The sequence below is a fragment of the Peromyscus californicus genome, unplaced genomic scaffold (assembly GCF_007827085.1).
Source record: "Peromyscus californicus insignis strain IS unplaced genomic scaffold, ASM782708v3 Scaffold_17__1_contigs__length_78620276, whole genome shotgun sequence".
NCBI lineage: Eukaryota > Metazoa > Chordata > Mammalia > Rodentia > Cricetidae > Peromyscus > Peromyscus californicus.
The window spans coordinates 73,325,401-73,347,361 of record NW_026294469.1 but is presented as its reverse complement, the minus strand read 5'-3'; the positions used below and the strand labels follow the sequence as shown (position 1 = coordinate 73,347,361).

Below are 21,961 nucleotides of genomic sequence, written 5' to 3'. Positions count from 1 at the left end.
GACTTTCTCCTTCAGTAACATCCAACCACATAGCCTAGATAAGTGGTAGAATTCTCAAATTCTCCTTAACAATTCCTTAATACTGGAATGCCACTGGATATCTTTAAAACTTCTAGTTTATATAATTTGGAATCATTATACAAAGTTGTATATGTTATGTGTCAATGCTAGAAATTAAAAGTCTACCAAGCTACGTTTTCCAATGACACCTAGACAAATGATGTGTATAGTGAAGCGTATGCTTTTTAATTGGCTCATGGCTTCACAACGCTTCAGTTTGTTGACAATTTAAGAATATCTAAGTTCTGTGAATTATTTATGACCTCATCTGTTGTTTACATAGGCCCTTTTTGCTATTTCTATACATTTTGAATGTAAACCTAAAAGTTTCCTCCCTTTGGGCTATGTACAGTATTTTAAAAATTAAAACAATGAGTAAATAATATATTGACAAGCTAGGGAGAAAAATGGTCTCCTGGACATGACCCTCACCAGATGTGCTCTTGAGAAACAGGTGGATATGTTATGGATATAACATACCTCAGGCCCAGACACACATTTCCTCAGAATGCAAGTAATTTGTCCTTATCCAAATCTGCCTAGAGTTTTTGTGTATCTCAAGTAATGGGTACATTAAAAAAAAAAAACCATACAGTTTGTGAAACCCAAGGATCTAAAAAGCAGGTGTTCTTTGCTTGTCAATAATTAACTTCAGCTTAGTTCTCAGATACGTGTCTTTCAAAGCAATGGGAAAACATTTGCTCTCCAGAGTGACTCCATAAGTTTTGACAAAATATCTCCGGGTATGTGGTAGGATTGCATAGTGTGTATAAGACAATGGCAGTGGTTTGTGGGGAAGTGTGTTAGTCATCTAGTACTAGTGAGTGACAGTGCAACTTCTGCTAATGATGACTGACATCAAGGGAAGTGTTTGAGGTTGACCTTTTCAGCAAAGCTGGCACAGCCATTGCTTCCCCTTCCCTCCTCCTCCTTCCAACAGTTGATATGTGCATCTAATTGACAGGCTCTAAGTCAGCATCCTAAATGCCAACGAGAAAATGGCACTTTGGCTTTTCAGGTACTTGTTCCAGAAGGAGCAATGGGAAGAGCAGAGTAGAGGTTTGGCACCAGTATAGCACCCATTGTGAGTAGAAGAGGCCTTCCTTCTTGGCCCGGTCTGATGGTGGTAGTAGTCTTTGCTCATATGATGTCTTGACAAAGATGCTGTGCTTATCAGACTTTTAGTTTTATGTTAGTTCCCTTGTAAAGAGAAGATTCTGAAGAACATCTGTACCCCCTTTTTCATAGGCATAAGAATTGTGTCCCGCAAAGTGCATGTATTGAAGTCCTGCTTTTTTCTTAATTTTAAGCCACTTCATTTTTATGTGCCTTGTTATGCCTAGTAGATAAGTGAATCAATCTTATCATTTTTGTGCTACTTATAATTCTAATCTCCCTGAACTCTCCACTAGTCTCTTCCCAGCCCCATTCAAAAACTGAAACTCTCAGGCCAAGCTACACAACTGTCTCCCGTATGCAGAGGGCCTAGTCCAGTCCCATGCAGGCTCCACAGCTGTCAGTCTAAAGTTCATGAGTTCCTACAAGCTTGATTCGGTTGTCTCTGTAGGTTTCCCCATCATGATCTTGACCCCTCTTGCTCATAGAATCCTTCTTCTATCTCTTCAACTGGACTCCTGGTGCTCAGCCTGGTGCTTAGCTGTGAATCTCTACATCTGCTTCCATCAGTTACTGGATGAAGGCTCTATGATGGCAGTTAGGGTACTCACTAATCTGATTACCGGGGTAGGCCAGTTCAGGCACCCTCTCCACTACTGCTGCTAGTAGTCTAAGCTGGGGTCGACTTTGTGGATTCCTGGGAATTTCCATAGCATCAAGTTTCTTCCTTACCCCATAATGTCCCCCTCTACCAAGATATCTCTTTCATTGCTCTCCCACTTGGTCCCTCCCCCAGCTCAACCATCCTGTTCCCTCATGTTCTCATCTCCTATCCCCTCCCCTCTATTGCCCCCCCATCCCCAGTTTACTCATGGAGATCTCCCCTTCCCAAGGTGATCCATGTGTCCCTTTTAGAGTCCTCCTTGTTAGCCAGTTTCTCTGGAGCTGTGGGTTGTAGTCTGGTTATCCTTTGCTTTACATCTAATATCCACTTATGAGTGAGTATATACCATGTTTGTCTTTCTGAGTCTGGGTTACCTCACACTTGGGATATTTTCTAGTTCCATTCATTTGCCTGATATTTCATGATATGATTTTTTTTTTACAGCTGAGTAGGCCCTCTGCATAAGCAAGACAATTGTGTAGCTTGGTCTGCTTAAGGGGCCCCCTGGCAATGGGATCAGGATCTATCCCTGGTGCATGAGCTGGCTTTCTGGAGCCCACTACCTGTGGTGGGACACCTTGCTCACTCACTCTTGATGAAGGGGATAGGGGCTTGGTCCTGCCTCAACTGAATGTACCAGGCTTTGCTGAGTCCCCATAGGAGGCCTTACCCTTTTGGAAGAGAGGATCCAGGGTAGAACGGGGAGGGGGCGTAGATTGGGGGAGGAGCAGGAGGAGGGATGAGAGGGGGATCTGTGGTTGGTATGTAAAATGAATAAAAACTTTTTAAATAAAAAAAAACCTGAAACTTGATAGAAGAAAGGAAATTTAATTGTTCTGGTTTGCATAACTTTTACGGTTTTTGTTTCAAGCTGTGACATATTTTTAATCTCTAAGAATAGAAAGATAAATCTGTGATCTACATTTCAAGCTATTGCCAAATTTTATTATATTCCTTTACTTTCTGTTGCTAAATACCATGACCAAAAGCATCACGGGGCTGGGGAGGGTATTGCCATTGAGGAAGCTCAGAGCAGGAACTCTAGGAGGAGCAGAAGCAGGTACCACAGAGAAACGGGACTTACTGGCTTGCTCTTCATAGCTTGTTAAGCCTGCTTTCTTATATAACATAGGAACAGCTTTCCAGTGGTGGCATCACCCATAGTGGGCTGGACCCTCTGACGTCAATGATTAATCAAGAAATTTCCTCCCCAGGCATGCCCACAGACCAATCTGATGGAGGTAGTTCCTCAGTTGAGACCCCCTATTCCCAGGTGACTCTAGTTTGTGGCAAGTTGACAAAAGCTAACCAGTGCAGTTGTCCTTACACAGAAGCTAAAGCCCAGGATACATTTATTTCAAAACACTAGAAGCACTTTCCATCAGCAATTGAAGAGACAAGCAAACTGTCATATACATACAATGGAATAGCCAATCACAAGAAAAGGAATTCTGATACATGCTACAACGTGCCTGAGTCTTGAAAACATAGCATGTTAGGTGAAATAAGCTGAAGAAGAAATCGTGTGATCTCATATGAAGTGTCTAGAACGGGCAGAGACATAGCACAAGAAAACAGAGCGGGAGTTACCAGAACCGGTGTAAGGGGAGGTGTGAGTTATTATTTACAAAGCACAGAGTTTTGTTTTTGTGTGGGGTGAAGAGAAGGCAGGTGACAGTTCTGTCACCCAGTTCAGTGGCGAGTGTGCTGGAGGCCTCTGAACTGTGCACCTAGAACGGTGTAATGGAAATGTTCTGTTTCTTTTGTTTGCCTCCTTATTCAATATGGAGCACTTCACAAGTTTGCCTGTCGTCCTCGTGCAGGGGCCAAACTGACCTCTGTCCTGTTCCAGCTTTAGTCTATGTGCTCAGAAGCGAGCATGGTAAAACTTGACATTACCCGCAAACCGAGCTCCTAAAGCAGAGGACATGCTTGGATCTTCTTGCTGTGTCTAACTAGTCGGTTTGACAAATCCTTGCTGAGTTCCTGGTGGGCGCCAGAAACTGGTAGACAGTGAAAACACAAGCAGGCTAAGACAGGCAGCCCGCCCTGCAGTCTACATCTCACTTAAAGGTCCCGTGCACATGCACCAACCCACCCACCCTCCATTAGATCTTTTCAGCAAGTTTTCTCAATAACTTTGAAGAGACAAGAATACGTAAGCCGTAGTTCTTACACTCCAAGATGTCAATATCTATTTAGGGAGATAGAATGTGGACACTAAAGTGCCTGACCATGCTACCTTGTGCTATTTATATGACAAATACTAACTAGTAACAGGACCTTGAAAAATGAAATGAAAGTCCATTCTGTGGTAGGTTGACTGGTGGAGGACTCACAGGATATAGGACTTTAAAGAAAGGAGAGGCCGCCGGGCGGTGGTGCACGCCTTTAATCCCAGCACTGGGGAGGCAGAGCCAGGTGGATCTCTGTGAGTTCGAGGCCAGCCTGGTCTACAAAGTGAGATCCAGGACAGGCTCCAAAACTACACAGAGAAACCCTGTCTCGAAAATAAAAGAGAGAGAGAGAGAGAGAGAGAGAGAGAGAGAGAGAGAGAGAGAGAGAGAGAGAGAGAGAGAAGCCACAGCATAGAGCAGTGGAAAGAAGAGGGACACAGGGAGCCCGGAGCTTGCTTGAGCACATCCATGTAGCCGTGTGTAATTTTTACAGTTGATCTACATAGGGTTATAATGTGCCATGAGAAATCTACACGTTACACCAGAAGGCTCGTTTATATTTTCTTTTTCAATGGTTCTATGCATTTTAGTGTTACTTTGTATTCTTATTCTGATACGTTTTATTTTCTTTCTCATTTCACTTAAATTTATTACATTTTTAAATTTCCCCAATCTCTATCCTTCCAGGAAAACAAAGTCAAGCCCCCGAATCTGACGACTAAGAAACACTTCAGAGCTTCTCTAACTCAGGCCACTTTGCTGAAACCCACAGGGGCTCTGTGTTTAGTCCCACAGCCAACTGCAGCCAACCACAAGGTGGAGCCTTTTGTCAGCCAGCAGTGCTCAGGCTTGTTTTCAGCTGATCCCTCCCAGCCAGGGTCTCCTCAGGACCGGAAGCCCTCCTGGCCTCTCCAGGCACCACAGCTGCATTTGGAAGTGTCAAAACTCAACAGAGATAACACACAAGTTCAACACAATAATCTTTGCTCACAAAGTAAGAGAGCCCCGGCATTCATACCAGTTTTCAAAAGGAAATCTGAGCAAGGGAACAAAGACATCTCAGCACTTGGCAACATGAAAAGAAAACAGAGCGCTGTTACAGAGCCTACCCTACCGGCACAGAAAACTAGTGTAACCCAGGGAGGCAAACCAAGTTTAGGTTCAGCTACTAGAAAAAGACCAGATAGTAACACTCAGGTACAGGCTAGGAACTTAAACCAGAAGAGCGTCAGACCTCTGCTAGAGAAGAGCTCTGAGTTCTGTGAGCGCAAGAGGGACCATCCCTCTTCTGATGCGATGCAGACTGTGTACTCCAGTGAAGGTAGACCACTGTCTACTAATGCCGTGACACAAATGTCAAGTAACAGCTTAAGGGTGATAAAAAATGCTGTTGACAGCCACACCAGCGGAAAACACAATTTAACAAGCAGATTTATAGCACAAATTTTGGGGAAAAGCCATGAGTCACTAAAGCTCAAAAGCCAGCCACACATTTTTGAATCAGACTTAGAGACTGAAGACTCCCAACTACAGCAGCCACAGCTAGCAAATCGAATTAAAGAAGCTGATGGAGGTGAATATGGCCTCACAGTGAGCAAAGCATCCCACAAGCACAGAGGGAAGTTATGTCTTGAGTCTTCAAAATCTGCTACAAATCTTTGCTCTAATGCTGCACGTCATGGGCAACCCGGTTCTTCTAAGAAACAGGTAACGGTTTGTTTTCCTGCCAATCTGGAAAAAATCCATAATAGGCTATACTTTTAGACTCTTAAATAAGAATGTAAATAACATGCCCAAGTTGATGTAGAAATTCGATAATTAAGAAAGGCAACTGTGCTCCACCCTAAAAAGGACATCTAGCCAGGTGGTACAGTGGTAGTGCCTGCCTTTATTCCCAGCATTTAGGAGGCAGAGGCAGGCAGATCTCTGTGAGTTTGAGGTCAGCTTGGTCTACAGATCGAGTTCCAGGGCAGCCAGGGCTACACAGAGAAACCCTGTCTACAAACAAACAAACAAATCAACAAACAACAACAAAAAGGACATCCGAGGTCCACAGAACATTGTAGTAAGGGAGCAGAAAGGCCGTCAGAGCTGGCTGGTAGGGAGGAGCGCTGTGAAACAGTGTCTCTGGACATGACATGGCCTTGAACCCATGAACTCACTGGAGCTATGGTTCCCTGCAAGAGACCTGAAGAAGCCTGGGACCGCCAGCCTTTCAGCATGGATGGGGAAAGGGGCTCATGAGTCCCCAGCCACCCCGAGAGAGTGTGAGCTGTTAAGGGTCGCTAGGGGGAAGGGACCGTTTTCTTTGGTGGTGTAGTCACTGACCTGTTGACCATGCTCCAGCAAATAATTTCCCACCATGCTCATGCAAGTAACCAAAATTAAACTCAGTCGGACAGCAAAATAAAGACATCAGAGTAGGAGCAGGACTTGTTTTAAAGGGCTTTGGTAGAGGAGAGGAGGGGGTTTGAGGAAGTTCTGGAAATGAAAATGACCAAGATTCAGTGTGTGTGTGTGTGTGTGTGTGTGTGTGTGTGTGTGTGTGTGTGTGACTGTCAGTCTTTTAAAAAAGAGACCTGCTCCCTTAAGAGTCAAAACTGGTAGTAATATGTCTAATTTGTAACAAAATGCTGTTCTTCAATTTGATACAGGTGTCTAGTACAACAAAACCCAAGAATTCCCTCAGGGTTCCTGAGGCTGAGTACAGTGTGGAACAGAGACTGCCTCCCAGGTAACTGCAGTGGTGTGCACTTGTTTTGCTTAAGTTACTTAAATAGAGATAGCTACACTTAAATTAGCAAGGAAATAGGAACAGCACATCCTGTGAGTAAACAACTGTTTTACATTGTGTAGACCCAAAGAAGAATGGCTTTGAGAAAGGACCCCCACCACCACCCCCCACCCCACCACTACCCGCCCCCCTTCAGGCTCTCTTCTCTTTAGTTCCAGGGTCTCACAGACTAGGAAGCCAGTGCCAGCATTGCGGCCACAGCAGCAGACTGAATTTGCAAGACTGTGACCCACTGAAATATCTTCCTGCTTGGGCATGACCCAAATAACAGACCTTCAGTGAAGTCCCAGAGCTAATCATTAAGTTGAAATCTACTCCTGAAGTGCTATGGTGCCAGCTATGCTTAAACTTGAGATTTAATTATCATTCTGGGTCCCTGGCACCAAATTCACAAAATTGTACATCTGGAAATAACATTTTATTCCTTGTTGCCATCTGTTCTATTCTAAGAACAAACATTCTAAAACATCCACAAATATTCTTCACATAAAACTATTGGCATACATTTAGATTCTTTAAGAACCAACTAGAAAACATTTTTCTTTTCCAAATGCTATTTCTTTCTATAGCTAATAGAATTTTCAACCTGATTTGAATTAAGTAAAAGGTACCTAAGTTTATTTCTGTATGTTTTATGATGTGGTATCGTATGCAGTCTTAAACATCTTCATTTTAATGCTCTCATGTGGCTGAAGAAAATATTGTATGTGCCTTAGAAATGGCTATTTGCATTTTTAGAGAGAAATCTATTCTAGTTCCATGTTCTCAGAAGTATGGTCACCTTCTCATTTTGAATGACTTAATGCCTGACATGATATTAACATGAAATCATTCTAGTAGGAAGAATAACATGAGAAAATTGTAGTTCCTACAGTGATCTATGGACAATACTATCCCCCAGCTATACGATTAATACACACTTCGGGAAAGATTTTATAGCAATATGGAGTAGTTCAATAAACAAGTTTAATTTAATTGGGGCCTGGAGAGATGGCTTGACAATTAAGAGCACTGGCTCCTCTTCCAGGGGATACAATGCCATCTTCTGGACTCTGAGGACATCAGACTTGAACATGGTACGCAGTCATATATGTGGGCAAAACACCCAGACACATAAAACAAAATCATAAATTTCTAAAAAGTAAAAATCTGCCCACAATTGCTCTTTGCAGAGATGATCACTCGGAATACTGAGGAAGGTCTTCCAGACATTGCCTATGGGCGAGAAGAAGGTTGTGTGTGCTGCCCTGGGACTTCTTGCTTTACTCAGCACTTTTCATTTTTGCATAGTATTTTATTGGCTGTGGGCATGCCATGTTTAACTAGCTCCCTATTAATTAACACTTCAGCTGTTTACAACCTTTCAGTATTATAAGTCATGTAACTTGTTCTATACAGAATGTTATAAGTTACCAAATTTTCTCATATGAAACATTATTTTTTTAAAGACAGAGTTTCACTCTGTAGCCCCAACTAGCCTAGAACTTGCTCTGTAGACTAGGCTAGTCTCAAACTCACACAGATCTACCAGCCTCTGCCTCCCATGTGCCACTTTACCCAATGTAGTACTTTTGATAGTTGAAAACACCTTTATTTTGCCTTTACTCTTTACTGCTGAAATTTGTTGGAAGTGTTCTGTTTCAGAGGTTGGGGCCTTCACAGATACGGTAGGATAAGATCATCGATAGCACATGAAGACACGAAGGGCCTGTCACCCAGACCTTCTGACTGCTAACATTTGACGCCATCTCCTCTTTTACATTATATTACAGACATTTTTTAATGTAATGCTTTAAAAAAAATTCTAGGAAGCATACAGTTTCGTTCATGAACACTTTAGAATACAACTCTAACATAAGGTACAGAGGACTTTAAAGAGAGAATGTGTGTATTTTTACTATACATTTTGACAGTACCCATTTGTCTCCAAAGTAACCATATTATTGCAGTTATACTAGGAAAGGGACTCTGCTTTGTAATCACTGTTTCTTCATAACCTTGGGCAAATTGTTTTAATGTTTGTTTAGGGGGTTCACGATGTGCTATATTACCAATAAATTTCACTTTTTTTATATGTAACTATCAGGAAGCCGCCAGAGACATGAGTCCAATCTCACCACAGAATTCGAGCCTTTATTGGAGTGGAGAATTCTGTGCCCAGCAGTACATTATCCTGCTAGGTGCCAGGCTGTGGGCCATGCTCTGCGTCGACCTCTGAAATGATGGACTTGCCCTGAAGGCTGAGTCTAGTCTTTAGCAAATACGTATGGGCCTGTGGCTCAGGCTTGGGATTTATGTGTGATGAAGCAAGTGTCCAGGATCGCCTGCTTGTCCTCCACAAACAACTCTAACTTTTAAGGAATGGGAGCGAGATGCACAAACAGTGCTTCTCACCAAATGAGAATCTTCCCCACTTTCAAAACGTGTAGGCTTTAAATGGATTTGATAACATATAATTGGCATATATTTTTAAAAGTCAAAACTCTTCATTGAATATCCTACTTCGATAATCCTTCATCATATAAAAAAACCAGCAGGGAATCACGTGTAAGTTGAACTATGATTGTTTAAATATGGTTTGCTGTTGCTACCAATTCATCAAAACCAGTGCTAAAAAATAAGTGCTCACCTCCTTCACATGTGAGTGTAACTCCCACTCCCAGAGTTATGCCTAGTAATGACTTTGCCCTATATCTTCACTGTGAGCACTTCTATTTTCCAGAACTATCTCTAGTTCCTAATGAATCGTCTTCATAGGAAGAACGTACATCTAAGTCAGAGCCCGTTTTAAGTGCTTCTTTCTCACGAAGGCCATGTTGGAAATAGCCAGCAGACCACAGTAAAGACCAGGACATTGTTGGGCTTGTGGAGAGATGTATAGTTTTTGAGAGTGATGTACTGAAATATGCATGTGTGGTCAGCACAGTCATCCACACGTGGTCATTCTTGGACCAGCCTTCCCTGGTGCTTCCCGGGGCTGCTCCATTGTTATATCTTAGGCTGTGAAGATGTCATATCACTCAACTCAGCAAACTAGTTAAAAGATGAGTCTACTGCTGAAGCAGTGTATAGTGTTTGCCAGATCTTTACAGAATCTTTGTAATCCCTCTTCCTCTACTCTGTTAATCCGTACTACTTAGAACTGACAGGATATTTCTTTCTTTTTTCTTTTTAGACAGGGTATTGTGTAGCCCAGGGTGGCCTTGAATTCACTGTGTAGGCTAGAATGACTTTGAACTGCTGATGCTCCCACCTCTGCCTCCAGAGTGCTAGATGATAGCATGCTCAGTTTATGCCGTGCTGGAGACTGAATGCAGGGCTTTGTGCATAAGGCAAGTACTCTACCAACTGAGCTGTATCCCACACACTAGTACTTCATTTTAGACAAGTGTTCACATACATACAAGGCTTGCTATGTTAAAATGAATATGAGTCTGTTTCCTTGTATAAAGTACATTTTTGTCTTATAATATGTATTTTTTTTTTTTTTTTTTGGTTTTTCGAGACAGGGTTTCTCTGCGTAGCTTTGCGCCTTTCTGGAACTCCCTTTGTAGACCAGGCTGGCCTCGAACTCACAGAGATCCGCCTGGCTCTGGCTCCTGAGTGCTGGGATTAAAGGTGTGTGCCACCACTGCCCGGCCATATGATATGTATTCTAATGAAACACTCCCCCCCACACACTCTGTGCTTAATTTCACTAGAGAAATCAATGAAGATCTTGGTTCATATTGAAGATTTCAGTTTCTGAGGGCTGGAGATAACTCAGCAGTTAAGAGCACTTGCTCCTCTTGTTGAGGATGCACGTCTGTTCCCCAGCACCATACAGCTGCTCACAGCCATCTGTAACTCGGGTTCCAAGGGGATCTGACGTCCTCTTCCAGACACTCAGGCACCGGGCACACACCACACATACATACATGCAGGCAAAACACTCATAAACATAAAATATCTTTAAATGACTTCAGTTTCTGAGAGCCAGAATAATTGTATAGCCAATTGGAAAAAAAAATAAATTTTACTTTTTTTAAGGTTTTGAGGCTTTGTTTGCAGTTTGGACCCCTTCCAAAAATTCTCTCCTTACTTTTCAGTTCTTCATTACAGGGCCATTCCAGGTTTAAACCATAAATGGAGTTATGTTTGCCTATATCCAGCGGCTTAGAAATCAACCACCACACCAAAACAAACTTACAGAAATAGACCAAAATTAATGCCAAGAATCCTATTTGTAGTTATGTAAACATGTTTCTCATGTGTATTAGCTGCTTATTATATTTGTATTTGGTTTTATATTTTTATTTTATATAATTATTTTTACTGTGTTTATTACTCACTGTCACAAATAGGATAAAAATTTTGAGCATCTCAAAGACTTGTTTACCAACTAATTTTCACGTTGCATATGATCTGCTTTTATGCTGGACTTGCTAATATATGAGTATTTGTTGATAGTTGTAAATAATCAATAAAAAGATTTAAAGATGCGTGACCCTTACGTATTCATACTTACAATATCCATGTTGTGTATTATTTCAGATGACAAACAGTAAAAGCATTTCAAGTGGATGTACTTTTCAGATGTCAGGATGACTGTACAGAGATGGGAGGGCTTAGGGGCCCTGCAAATTCCTTCCCATTATAGTTCATTTCCTAAACCAGCTTAGGTCCTTAGTACATCATAGAGTTTTACTCTCAAAAGACCTTTATTTCATCATTAAAAAGTGTTATTTATTAGCTGGGCGGTAGTGGTGTACACCTTTAATCTCAGCTCTTGGAGGCAGAGGCAGGTGGATCTCTGAGTTTGAGGCCAGCCTACTCTAAAGAGTGAGTTCCAGTAGAGCCAGGGCTACACAGTGAAACCCTGTCTCAAAGAAAAAGTTATTCATTAAAGTGTTTGTCATGTGCCAAGCACTGTGGAGGTTCATAAGGGAGTGGTGACATTGGTTTACAGCAGGGGAAGAAAGATGGGGTTCATAGGCACAAGGAACAGTCTGTGGTGCAGAGCATCAAGGAGCCTAGAGTGGCTGGAGTAAAAGAAGCCAGAGGGGAGAGAGTGAAGCTGATGACATTGGGTCCCATGGGCCCTGGAAAGAGCTTTATTCCACAGAGTGGCCCAATCTGACAGGGCTTGGCAGGACACTCTAGCTGCTGTGGTATGGATAGATTGGGGCTCAGGGAAAAGGAGAGAAGGTGGGAGACCAGCTCAGAGTCCAGGCAGATGATAAATGCCAATACTACCACGGGTGCAGGTAAGGAAGTTAAAAATGGTTCTGGTGTATTATGTAGGGTAGAGCCTAGCAGCTAGAGCGGGGAACTTCAGGGGTGTCTACAATGATTCTAGTGTCCGTGGCATGATTGCTTGGAACAATGAGATTTTTTTAAAAAGCAGATGTTGGAGTAGAAGGAAGAATGGAATCAGCAGTGTGTAGGCTATTGAAGACCCTGATGAGCTGTTTATGCAGAACAAGGAGGGCAAGAGTCAGGAGCTGCTCCTTCATAAAGTAGCCTGTGCTTTCTGTCAGCCTCCGCCAGCGAAGTGGAACCTGTCCTGTCAGGCAAAAGCACAGTGTTTATGTGCCCCAATCCCTACCTGATTCTTCTTCTATTCCTGATATTGTTAGGGGAAATAAAAACTAGTTATGATTCTAGAACCTTAGTAGGCAAATCCTTTTAAAAAAAAAAATGAGAGTGCTTACTGCTTTTCCCAGAGTGTTTCAGTGTATGGACAAAAACAGACACACTAGAATTCCGTCTACTTTAGAAAATAGTAACAAAAAGAGAGGAAAGTGTATTTGTGAGCTTTTTAAATGAAAATTTGTAGTTTGGAAATAGCTCACAGTGGTTTGAATAAGAATGTCTCCCATAGGCTCAGATATTTGAATACTTGTTACCCAGTTGATGGAACTGTTTGAGAAGGATTAGGGGGTGTGGCCTTGTTGGAGGAGTTGTGTCAAAAACCCATGCCATTCCCCATGAGTGTTCTGCTTCACGGTTGTGTCTCAACATGTAAGCTTTCAGCTACCATGCCTGCGTGCTTGCTGCCATGCTCCTCGCCACGATGGTCATGACTCTAATCTTCTGGAACCATGAGCCCCAAATCAAATGCTTCCTCTTATAAGTTGCCTTGATCATGGTGTTCTATCATGATAATATAGAAAAGCAGCTAAGATAGAGTAAATATTTGTAGGCACTACTCTAGGCCCTAAATATTTTTCTATTATCATTATTCAAGACAATTTTTTAAATGTTTACAGTTAATTTTCAAGTTCAAAGAGCTTTCTGGTATTTATTGTTATTTATACCAAATCCTGAAAAAATACATATAATAATCGTTTGTTTAATACATTTTGTAATTAAAAGCACTTTGCCATCATTTTTCATTTAAATTTTATAATATGATAAAATTATGATAAATTTTTACTCCTGAGGTTAAAAAAAACTGACAGATTTCTAAAATCTGCTCAACCCAATGTGTCCAACTGAGTGGCAGGATCAAAGCTAAAATTCAGGGTTTCAGACTCCTGGGTTTTTATTGTTAGACTTCTGTGGCTCCTGAGCTCCAAGAAGGGTAACAGCCTCAACAAAGGTAAATACACTGGCCCTGAGCTGAGTAAACCTAGAAGCTGCTCTGCTGTGTGACAGAGACAAAGCCACCTACACAGTGGCAGCATCCCTCTGCTTTCCTTGTTCTCACAGTAATGGGCAAAAGTAAGAGGGTTTTTTAAAATACTTTTTAAATTTTAATTATATTCACATGTGAGGATATGTGCACATGAATCTAAGTGTCTTCGGGGCCCTAGGATTCCCTAGAACTGGAGGTACAGGCAGTTGTGAGCTGTCAGTGTGAGCCACATTGGTGCCAGGAACCGACTCCAGTCCTCTGCGAGAACAGTACACACTTTTAGTGATGAGCTATCTCTCAGCCCACATTAAGCACTTCCTACTCTGGTACCTAGGTGCGAAATTCTGTCTGATGGTAAGAAGACATTTCTCCTGTACAGGGTGAAGTGTAACTTCAGTTTGTGTAACTGTTAAGACTTTGAAATGCTTCCCTAAGGTAACACTGCAGGTTTTAAACCAGCTCTAGGAATAAAGAGTTCTCAGAAAATGTCATTGCCGAGGTAGCTAGAGCTCGAGTATAAATTTTACACTTGATCTGTTGTAGCATGAACTTTACATGGTCTAATTGCAAGGCTAACTAACTTCTGGTACTTCCCCTCTTAAGAAATGCAAGCCCAGCACTTGGTGTTGTGGCACACACCTTTACTCCAGCACTCAGGAAGCAGAAGCAGGCAGATCTCTGAGTTTGAGGCCAGTCTGGTCTACAGAGTGAGTTCTTGGATAACCAAGGCTACACAAAGAAACCCTGTCTCAAAAAGCTGTGAAAGGAAGGAAGAAAGGAAGGAAAGAAAGAAGGAAGGAAGGAAGGAAGGAAGGAAGGAAGGAAGGAAGGAAGGAAGGAAGGAAGGAAGGAAAGAAAGAAAGAAAGAAAGAAAGAAAGAAAGAAAGAAAGAAAGAAAGAAAGAAAGAAAGAAAGAAAGAAAGAAAAAGAAATGCAAACCCTGTACAGCCCAAAAATGGTTTGTTTCAATAAGGAAACTAAAGAAGAAAATGGAAATGAGGTCCAAAAGTATACATGATCTGACTGCTGGGAAAGGCCAGTCCTGTGTGGTGAGCTGAGCTCTTCTCCTCCAGAAAAGCTAGTCTTGTTGTAGTTATTAAGCTCTGGTCTTCTTTAGGATAGTTGGTCTGCAGAGGAGAGATCTAGCACCATTCCATGAAATGTTGTTGTTTCCTTTTCTGGGAGTATGGAAATGGGAGAAGAAATGACTTCTCTTCCTACTCTGGTACCTAGGTGCGAAATTCTGTCTGATGGTAAGAAGACATTTCTCCTGTACAGGGTGAAGTGTAACTTCAGTTTGTGTAACTGTTAAGACTTTGAAATGCTTCCCTAAGGTAACACTGCAGGTTTTAAACCAGCTCTAGGAATAAAGAGTTCTCAGAAAATGTCATTGCCGAGGTAGCTAGAGCTCGAGTATAAATTTTACACTTGATCTGTTGTAGCATGAACTTTACATGGTCTAATTGCATCAGGCCATTTGAGGAATTTTCATTAGGAAAGGTTAACGAATAGGGAACTGAACTGTAGTTGTGGCCTACAGTTTTCTTGTATGACTTTTACTTTGTGGGACTTGTTCTTAAAAAGTCAGTTCATGTGCATTCTGATACAAATCATCAGCTCTGTTTCCAGTTTAGTTAATACATAATGAAGATGCCAAGAGGTAGGCCTGAGAATAAAGGTCGGAGGGAGGAAGTTCCATATTAGGCATACATATGACCCGTGTTAACCTGGAATAACTATGTATCATCTTGAAGATTAACTGTAAAGAACAAGACAACCAGACAATTATCCTTTTGTTAACTTAAAATGCAAACATGAAGCCGGGCGGTGGTGCCCCACGCCTTTAATCCCAGCGTTTGGGAGGCAGAGCCAGGCGGATCTCTGTGAGTTCAAGGCCAGCCTGGGCAACCAAGTAAGTTCCAGGAAATGTGCAAAGCTACACAGAGAAACCCTGTCTTGAAAAAAAAATGCAAACATGAGTGTTATAGTAAGACCTACTGAGAACTAACCAGGGCTTAGCATATCTATCAACTTATAAAAGGCCCCTAACCCTAAAACTTACCCAAACATTTAAAAACTAAATTATTTGAGAATGCATGGAGGAACAGACTTTATATACAGTCAGTGTTGCAATGAGAAGAGAAAGGTACAGTCCCTATGGACACCACCAGAAGCTTCTAAAATGCCTACCAAAGAGCCCTGCTTGGATCATCTGCCACACACCCAAGCCACTTTCAAATCCCAAACCCACAGACATTGTGTGAGATAAATCTGCATACCTGTTTTTAGACAGTGTTGGAGGTGTTACCTGGTAAAGGATAATAAATACTACTACCTCTTGGAAGTATTCTATAAGGAAGACAGCTGAGCTAGCAAAAGGGGGAAAGCCCGTAAGCAGCAGTCCTCCATGGTCTCTGCTTCAGTTCCTGCCTCCAGGTTCCTGCCTTAAGTTCCTATCTTGGTTGCCAGGTGTGGTGCCCGATGTTTTTAATCCCAGCATTCAGGAGGCAGAGGTAGGTGGATCTCTGTGAGTTCAAGGCCAGCCTGGTCAGCCAAGTGAGTTCCAGGACAGCCAGGGCTGCACAGAGAAACCCTGTCTTGCAAAACAAAATCAAAAAACAAGCAAACAAATTTCCTGTCTTGGCTTCCCTCAATGAAGGACTGCAGTCTGTAAGCCAAACAAATCCTTTCTTCCCCAGGTTGGTTTTGGTCAGTGATATTTCACAGCGATAGAAAGCAAGCTAGAATAGGATTGAAAACTTGGTGTGGTGTTCTTTTTGCTACTCTAAAATATGATATATCGGAAGGGTAGGGAAGGTAGTCTTACATGGTTATTTTCAAGGATTGAGCAGTCTATGTACACACAGCTTCTGATGCATTTCTTCAGAGTAATAGTCTTCCTTCTCAATTTTTTTCCTCTTTCAGCATTCCTATACAGACTTACTTCTTTTAGGAACATGCATTTCTCGGTGGTAAGGGAAGGATTCAGGGTGGTGCATGGAACTTACATGCTTGACAAAGCTCTTTAAAAATCTGGACGTGAGGAAGGAGGTGGCTCTCTACTGCTTTTTCCTTGAGAATCATTCTTGAATGGTTTGGGGCCAATGCCTAAAATTCTTCCTAGCTTACGGTGCTGAGACTTATCTGAGAAACAGAAATCTGTGTTGTTTCTCACAGTTCCCAACAGAAAGGCCAGACACTCAGTCCTCTTGTTCAGAGTGGCACGTTTCCCTGGCACCCTCTGGTCTCCAGACTCATGCAGTTGGTCAGTGGCGAGGGGAGAGTCACTGGGTGCATAAGAACCCTCTGCGCGTGTCGGAGACCAATGATGGCATGCCTTCTCAGACAAGTCCATCAAAGCTCAGCAAACTTGTACAGATGGTAATAAATGATTATGACCTCTATTTTTATAATCTAAATAAAACAAAGCTTTCATATGTTATAAAGTAGAGTAATCCCTGTAACCTGCATGCAGAGCAATAATTCTGCCAGCCTCTTTCCTTCTAAGAAGTGGCTTTTGTACTTTGTAAACCAAAATAACCCACACTAAATATGGGGCTGTAGAAATGAAACAAAGGAAAGTATTTTAGTCATATTTTTTCTCTGACCAGATTTACCACATTTCATTATTTTTCTGCCTACCATTGCTTTGCGGTCCCTGCGGAAATAATGAGACGAAATTGAGAAGAGCAACAGAATGCACGAAATCTGATACCCCAGGTTGCAAATACCCAATCAGGTCACACAATGATTAAATTTAGCTCTTGTTAACCTGATTTCGAGTGCAGCTCAATTCTGAGGGATGATGAGAAACAGAACGTGTGTTCCACATTATCAGAAAGTATTTTCATCAGAACACATGGCTTTGACTTTCCCTGCCTGACAGAACATGAGCATGACGCAGGCGCGATCTCCATTCAGGGATCACCGGAGGGTCCATCTGTTGTATCAGCCAAGGAGAACATTAACCAGCATTCCTTGCTGCTCTTCTCTCTACACATGCACACATGCGTGCTTACCATCTCTACCTGTCCTGCCTGGGAAGGCACTACGGCCTCCTGATACCGGGAACCATGACATTCTTGACAGGCAGCCTCATCCTTGATCTTGAGAAACTGCTTCAGTCCAGAGGGAGGACTTTGAGACATTCAGAGGTGGTTCTCTAACAAGGCTGTGTAATTCCCAAGGGATGGAAATCGGGGATAAGAAATGGGGATTTCCAAATCAATCTGTTTTACTGGTTTTGATTCATCAGTGATTTTGCTGGCAGCATAGAGATGGGCCAGAGGACTTCTCAACATCTCTCCAAGCTGCCTGGTGTGTATACTGTGTGTCAGAGTGTTCGAGAAGAAAGTGACCTTCCTCACAAAAATCCAGCTCCCATAATTAACTAGGAGGAAACTGAGGGGTGGGGTTACATGGTAACTGAAAATAGATATTCCTCCAGAGTATCATTTTGCTCTTTAAAGAACTAACCCTTTTGTTGTGAGAAAAATCAAGGACTTGAAGAAAGAATAATGTGTATTACAACTCATCAAATGATAGTGAGTGATAATGAGAAATAGATATGAACAAATTAGGAATAATAACAGTGAATAACCTGTAGCAGGAATCTTAGAAGGTCTTATTAATAAAATCAAACCAGGTGCCAGTTATTGGGGTGAATGCTGGAAGATCAGAGAAGCAGAACAAGCCACAGCTACCTCACCTTGCCAATTCCTCAGGTGATCCTGTTTCCTCAGACTGGAAGCCTCTGAGTCCTCATCCAGAATGAATCTCAGCTGAACTGCTGCTCGAAAGCCTGAAAGCTTAACCAGCCAAATGCTGCTAGTTTCTGGTCTCCACGCCTTATACACCTTTCTACTTTCTTCCATCACTCCCTGGGATTAAAGGCTCTCTTCTTGGGATTAAAGGCGTGTGTCACCATGCCTGACTGTTTCCAATGTGGCCTTGAACTCACAGAGATCCAGACGGATTTCTGCCTCTGGAATGCTAGGATTAAAGGTGTGAGTGCCACCATTTTCTAGCCTCTGTATCTAGTGGCTGTTCTGTTCTTTGACCCCAGATAAGTTTATTAGGGTGCATAATATTTTGGGGAACACAATACCACCACAATAACCTATCCAGGTGATGTGTGAGACACCCCACCGGAACTTCAGATCCTTCCTCAGAGCCTCCCCAACAACCACTCTCTTGAGACCATGGGAAAAGCAAGGTACTGATGCCTGAGGATGCCAATGTGGTCCAGCAGGTGGGTGGGGACATCGTTCATAGAAACAGCAAACCCAAATCTCCATTTGGTGAATAGAGTAGGGAAGGAATGTCATATCCTGATGCGTTTGTTCTTGCACAGGTCAAATCTGTGTTACAGCTCACTGAAGAAGGAAGTATTTGGGCTCATGGAACATCCTTGTTCACAACCGGTGCCTTCAGTACATTCATCCTGCTCCACTGCTCCCTCAGGGGGCTCAGCGGCTATCAGCTGGTGACCCCTTCCCTGCACAGCCAGCGTAGATACAGCCATACGCTTTGGAAGGAAAGTATTCCTGGAGCTGGTGAGATGGTGCAGCGTTAAAAACACCCACTGAGCAAGCCTGATGACCTGGGTTCCATCGCTGAAACCCCTGTGGAAGGAGATGACGACCAACTTCTGCAGGCTGTCCTCGGATTTCCACACAGGTGCTGTGGCATGTATGCAAACTCACAGACGGACAAACACAGAGAGAAAGACACACACACATGTATACATATGATAACTATTAATTTAAAAAAATCCTTCATGGAAATCTGCACAATAGTCTCCAAGAATTTCAGTGTACGTCCCAGGATCCATCCATTTCCCAAGGTCTGCATTGTTCCTTTTAAAGTACTACATGAGGTGAAACACCAACAGTGTATGGACCCGCCCTGCCCCGGGCCCAATGCCTCCTTCCCTAGCCCCGCAACCACTGACTGTACTTTTATTTTGCCTTCCCTATTTTCAATTCTCATTTTTCAATATTCTCACTCTTTCTTTTTTGAGTCAACTTTTCCAATGGAGAGAAGCTATGCAGCTGGTGTCTCCCAAAGTCCAGAGATCTCTTTTTAAGGTCAGCCAGGAGGTTCTATGCACCACCTCCACAGAAATAAACAATAAAATAAGTAATAATATGAAATTGATCTAAAAGTTAAAGGCTCACAGTCTGAGAACTGCAGCTCTGACTGCAGGAATTGCAACTTGTTGCTGTGGTGCAAAGATGTTTAGGCCTAAAAGCTGGGGTCCTGAGAAAACTCCTTCCCCACCACCTTGGTCCCTTTAAAGAAAGAACACGGGTCTCAATTCAAACCTAAGCCCCTATCCTTTTGAAGCAAGACACTACCACAAATTAAAGTCTTTCGTCACTGAAGACATAGATATATAAATCTTGGCATCTGGTATCACCCTGGGTCATAGTTTGTTGCCATTGTTTGATGGAGAAGAAAAAAACCACATGTTGACCTGGGAACATGAGCTAGATGATGTGTAGTTCACTTTGCCATCTTTAAGTAGTTGGAAATAACTATTTAATAAGTAGTTAAAAATAACCTGAGTCCCAGGGGTGCTTATCGCTGTGTACTGCTAGCCCCAGGCCCCTCTGCCTTCTTACCGATGCCAGCTTCTAGGAAGGGGTCCTTCAAGTCAGATCTCAACACATCGGAATGGCAAGTCTGAGACCTGTGGGCCTAGTCTCACCACAGCTGTGTTGCAGCACTAGTTAATCATGTTGCACAATCAGCAACTTCAGCCATGCCGTGAGCAACAGTCAAAGCCACAGTTGACGGAAATACAGTGAAGAAATCCTAAAGTCTGTCTGGACATGACATGGCTACTGCTCCCATCAACTCACGGCAGCCATAATTACCCGCCAGCCAAAATTTCAGCATGGATGGGAAGGAGCTCTGGAGGCCCCACCCCTTTGGGGGGAACTATTGGAGTTAATGGCTGCTGAGGGAAGGATAGTCACTCTCCTTTAGAGAGGTGGCTGCCTGCCGGTAGGCTGCTTGTGGCCCAGGAAGTGGCCACACACCAGTGAGCAGATGGACAGTACTAATTGTACTCGGTGAGTTATTAATAACAATAAAAAAGGGCATGAAGTTAGGAGGAAGACAGGCTAAGGAGGCAGTAGGGGGAGATGGAGAGAGGTAGAGGTGGATGAATATAATCAAAATACGTTGAATAAATATCCGGAACTTTGAAAGAATAAAAGTATATATATTAAAAAAATTTAAATACTGAAGTCTGTAGCTTAAATTCCTATAAATCCTTAAAGTCCCCAATTTTAAGCAACTTGGTAATATTTTAAAAGAAGAAACATAGTAACTTTTGTCACTCAGAATGCCATAGTTTGAAATAGGAGGTGGGATGAATTAGGTGCAGCTGTTGAGCAAGGGTAGCAGTCATTTGGTAGTCTGCAACAATTTTAACCTAAAACAGCCTGGAAGCCCTTCCCGTTCTCTTTTGAAGTGCATTTCTTTTTTGGATACTAAAACCATGCTCTCTACCACTTAGCTGGGAATTCACAGCCGCTTGTGTCCCATGTCTGGAATATCACATGTACATCTCTGTCAACATCTTGGAAAGTTCTGTGGTCATGATGCCCTTGTGTTCCATTTCTCCATCCAGCTGCAGCTTTGAATCCCACACATTGTCATTTAGCCTCAGGCTGATGAGAAGAAATGTCATTCCACTCTTAATATTGCTAAAGAATGTAGGAACCTCCATATGCATGACGCGGCCAAGACAGGGCAATGACAATTCACCTTCTCTCTTCATTCTCTCCATTCCTTTTACTCGATGTGAACTGTTGGCACAGCTCCTGTGTAACCAGGCACCAGGTTTGCCCTGGTACAGCCAAAATCCCGTAAGACTTTTATACAAGTTTTCTAAAATAAGGTCACTTATAAATGTCACTGTTTACCACACATGTTCAGAGTTCTTACTTTTCAACAGCATTGTGCTCTGGAAGTTTCCACTGACTTTCCATTACAGACTCCCTCATATTCTCAAAGTGAACTTAGGAGACTTTACTGTGTGTGTAAGGAAAGCATTGAAACTGATGGATAGTTTTATCTAAAATGATTACATGGGAAGAAATCCACAAATGAGCATATTAGAAGGAAGCGATGGGAGGGGGAGGGGAGAATAGATGGGACCAGCAAAGCGTCTGTTGAGGCAACAAAGAGTCTCCCACCAAATTGTTAGCTGTACTGAATGAAGTCCAGAGACCCTGGGTAAGAGACACCATGGATTGCGTCTTCTGCCCATTGCCCACTAAGAGTTACAGGGCTTCAGGGTTGCAGAGGTACAGTGTCTATAACCTAGAGTTACCAAAAGATATGGGCCATTCTACAGGACCCAGGGAATAAATATATATAGAACTCAATAAACATATTAAATAAATATATATGAATAAATATATAAAGAACTCAAGAAACTAGACATCAAAATATCAAATAATCCAATTAAAAAATAGGGTGCAGATCTAAACAGAGAATTCTCAACAGAAGAATCT

At 42.4% G+C, this 21,961-nt stretch overlaps 1 protein-coding gene and 1 non-coding gene across 14 annotated transcripts in view; one reads left to right on the top strand and one right to left on the bottom strand.

Annotated features, from left to right (window-relative positions):
• Positions 1–20,690, top strand: part of CUNH18orf63 (chromosome unknown C18orf63 homolog) — a 46,643-nt gene extending 25,953 nt beyond the window's left edge. For 6 of the 13 annotated variants that reach the window (XM_052742707.1, XM_052742717.1, XM_052742716.1 and 3 more), the window contains 3 exons: positions 4,705–5,724; positions 6,672–6,751; positions 18,784–20,610. In XM_052742707.1, coding sequence (XP_052598667.1) covers positions 4,705–5,724; positions 6,672–6,751; positions 18,784–18,919 — 1,236 coding nt within the window. In that variant the 3' untranslated portion in view covers positions 18,920–20,610. The other 7 variants (XM_052742710.1, XM_052742709.1, XM_052742713.1 and 4 more) reach the window with 5 other exon arrangements.
• Positions 3,619–3,721, bottom strand: LOC128113151 (U6 spliceosomal RNA). Its single transcript, XR_008219368.1, has one exon. It is a non-coding gene; the product is annotated as a U6 spliceosomal RNA (small nuclear RNA).
• Positions 20,691–21,961: the final 1,271 nt, after the last annotated feature.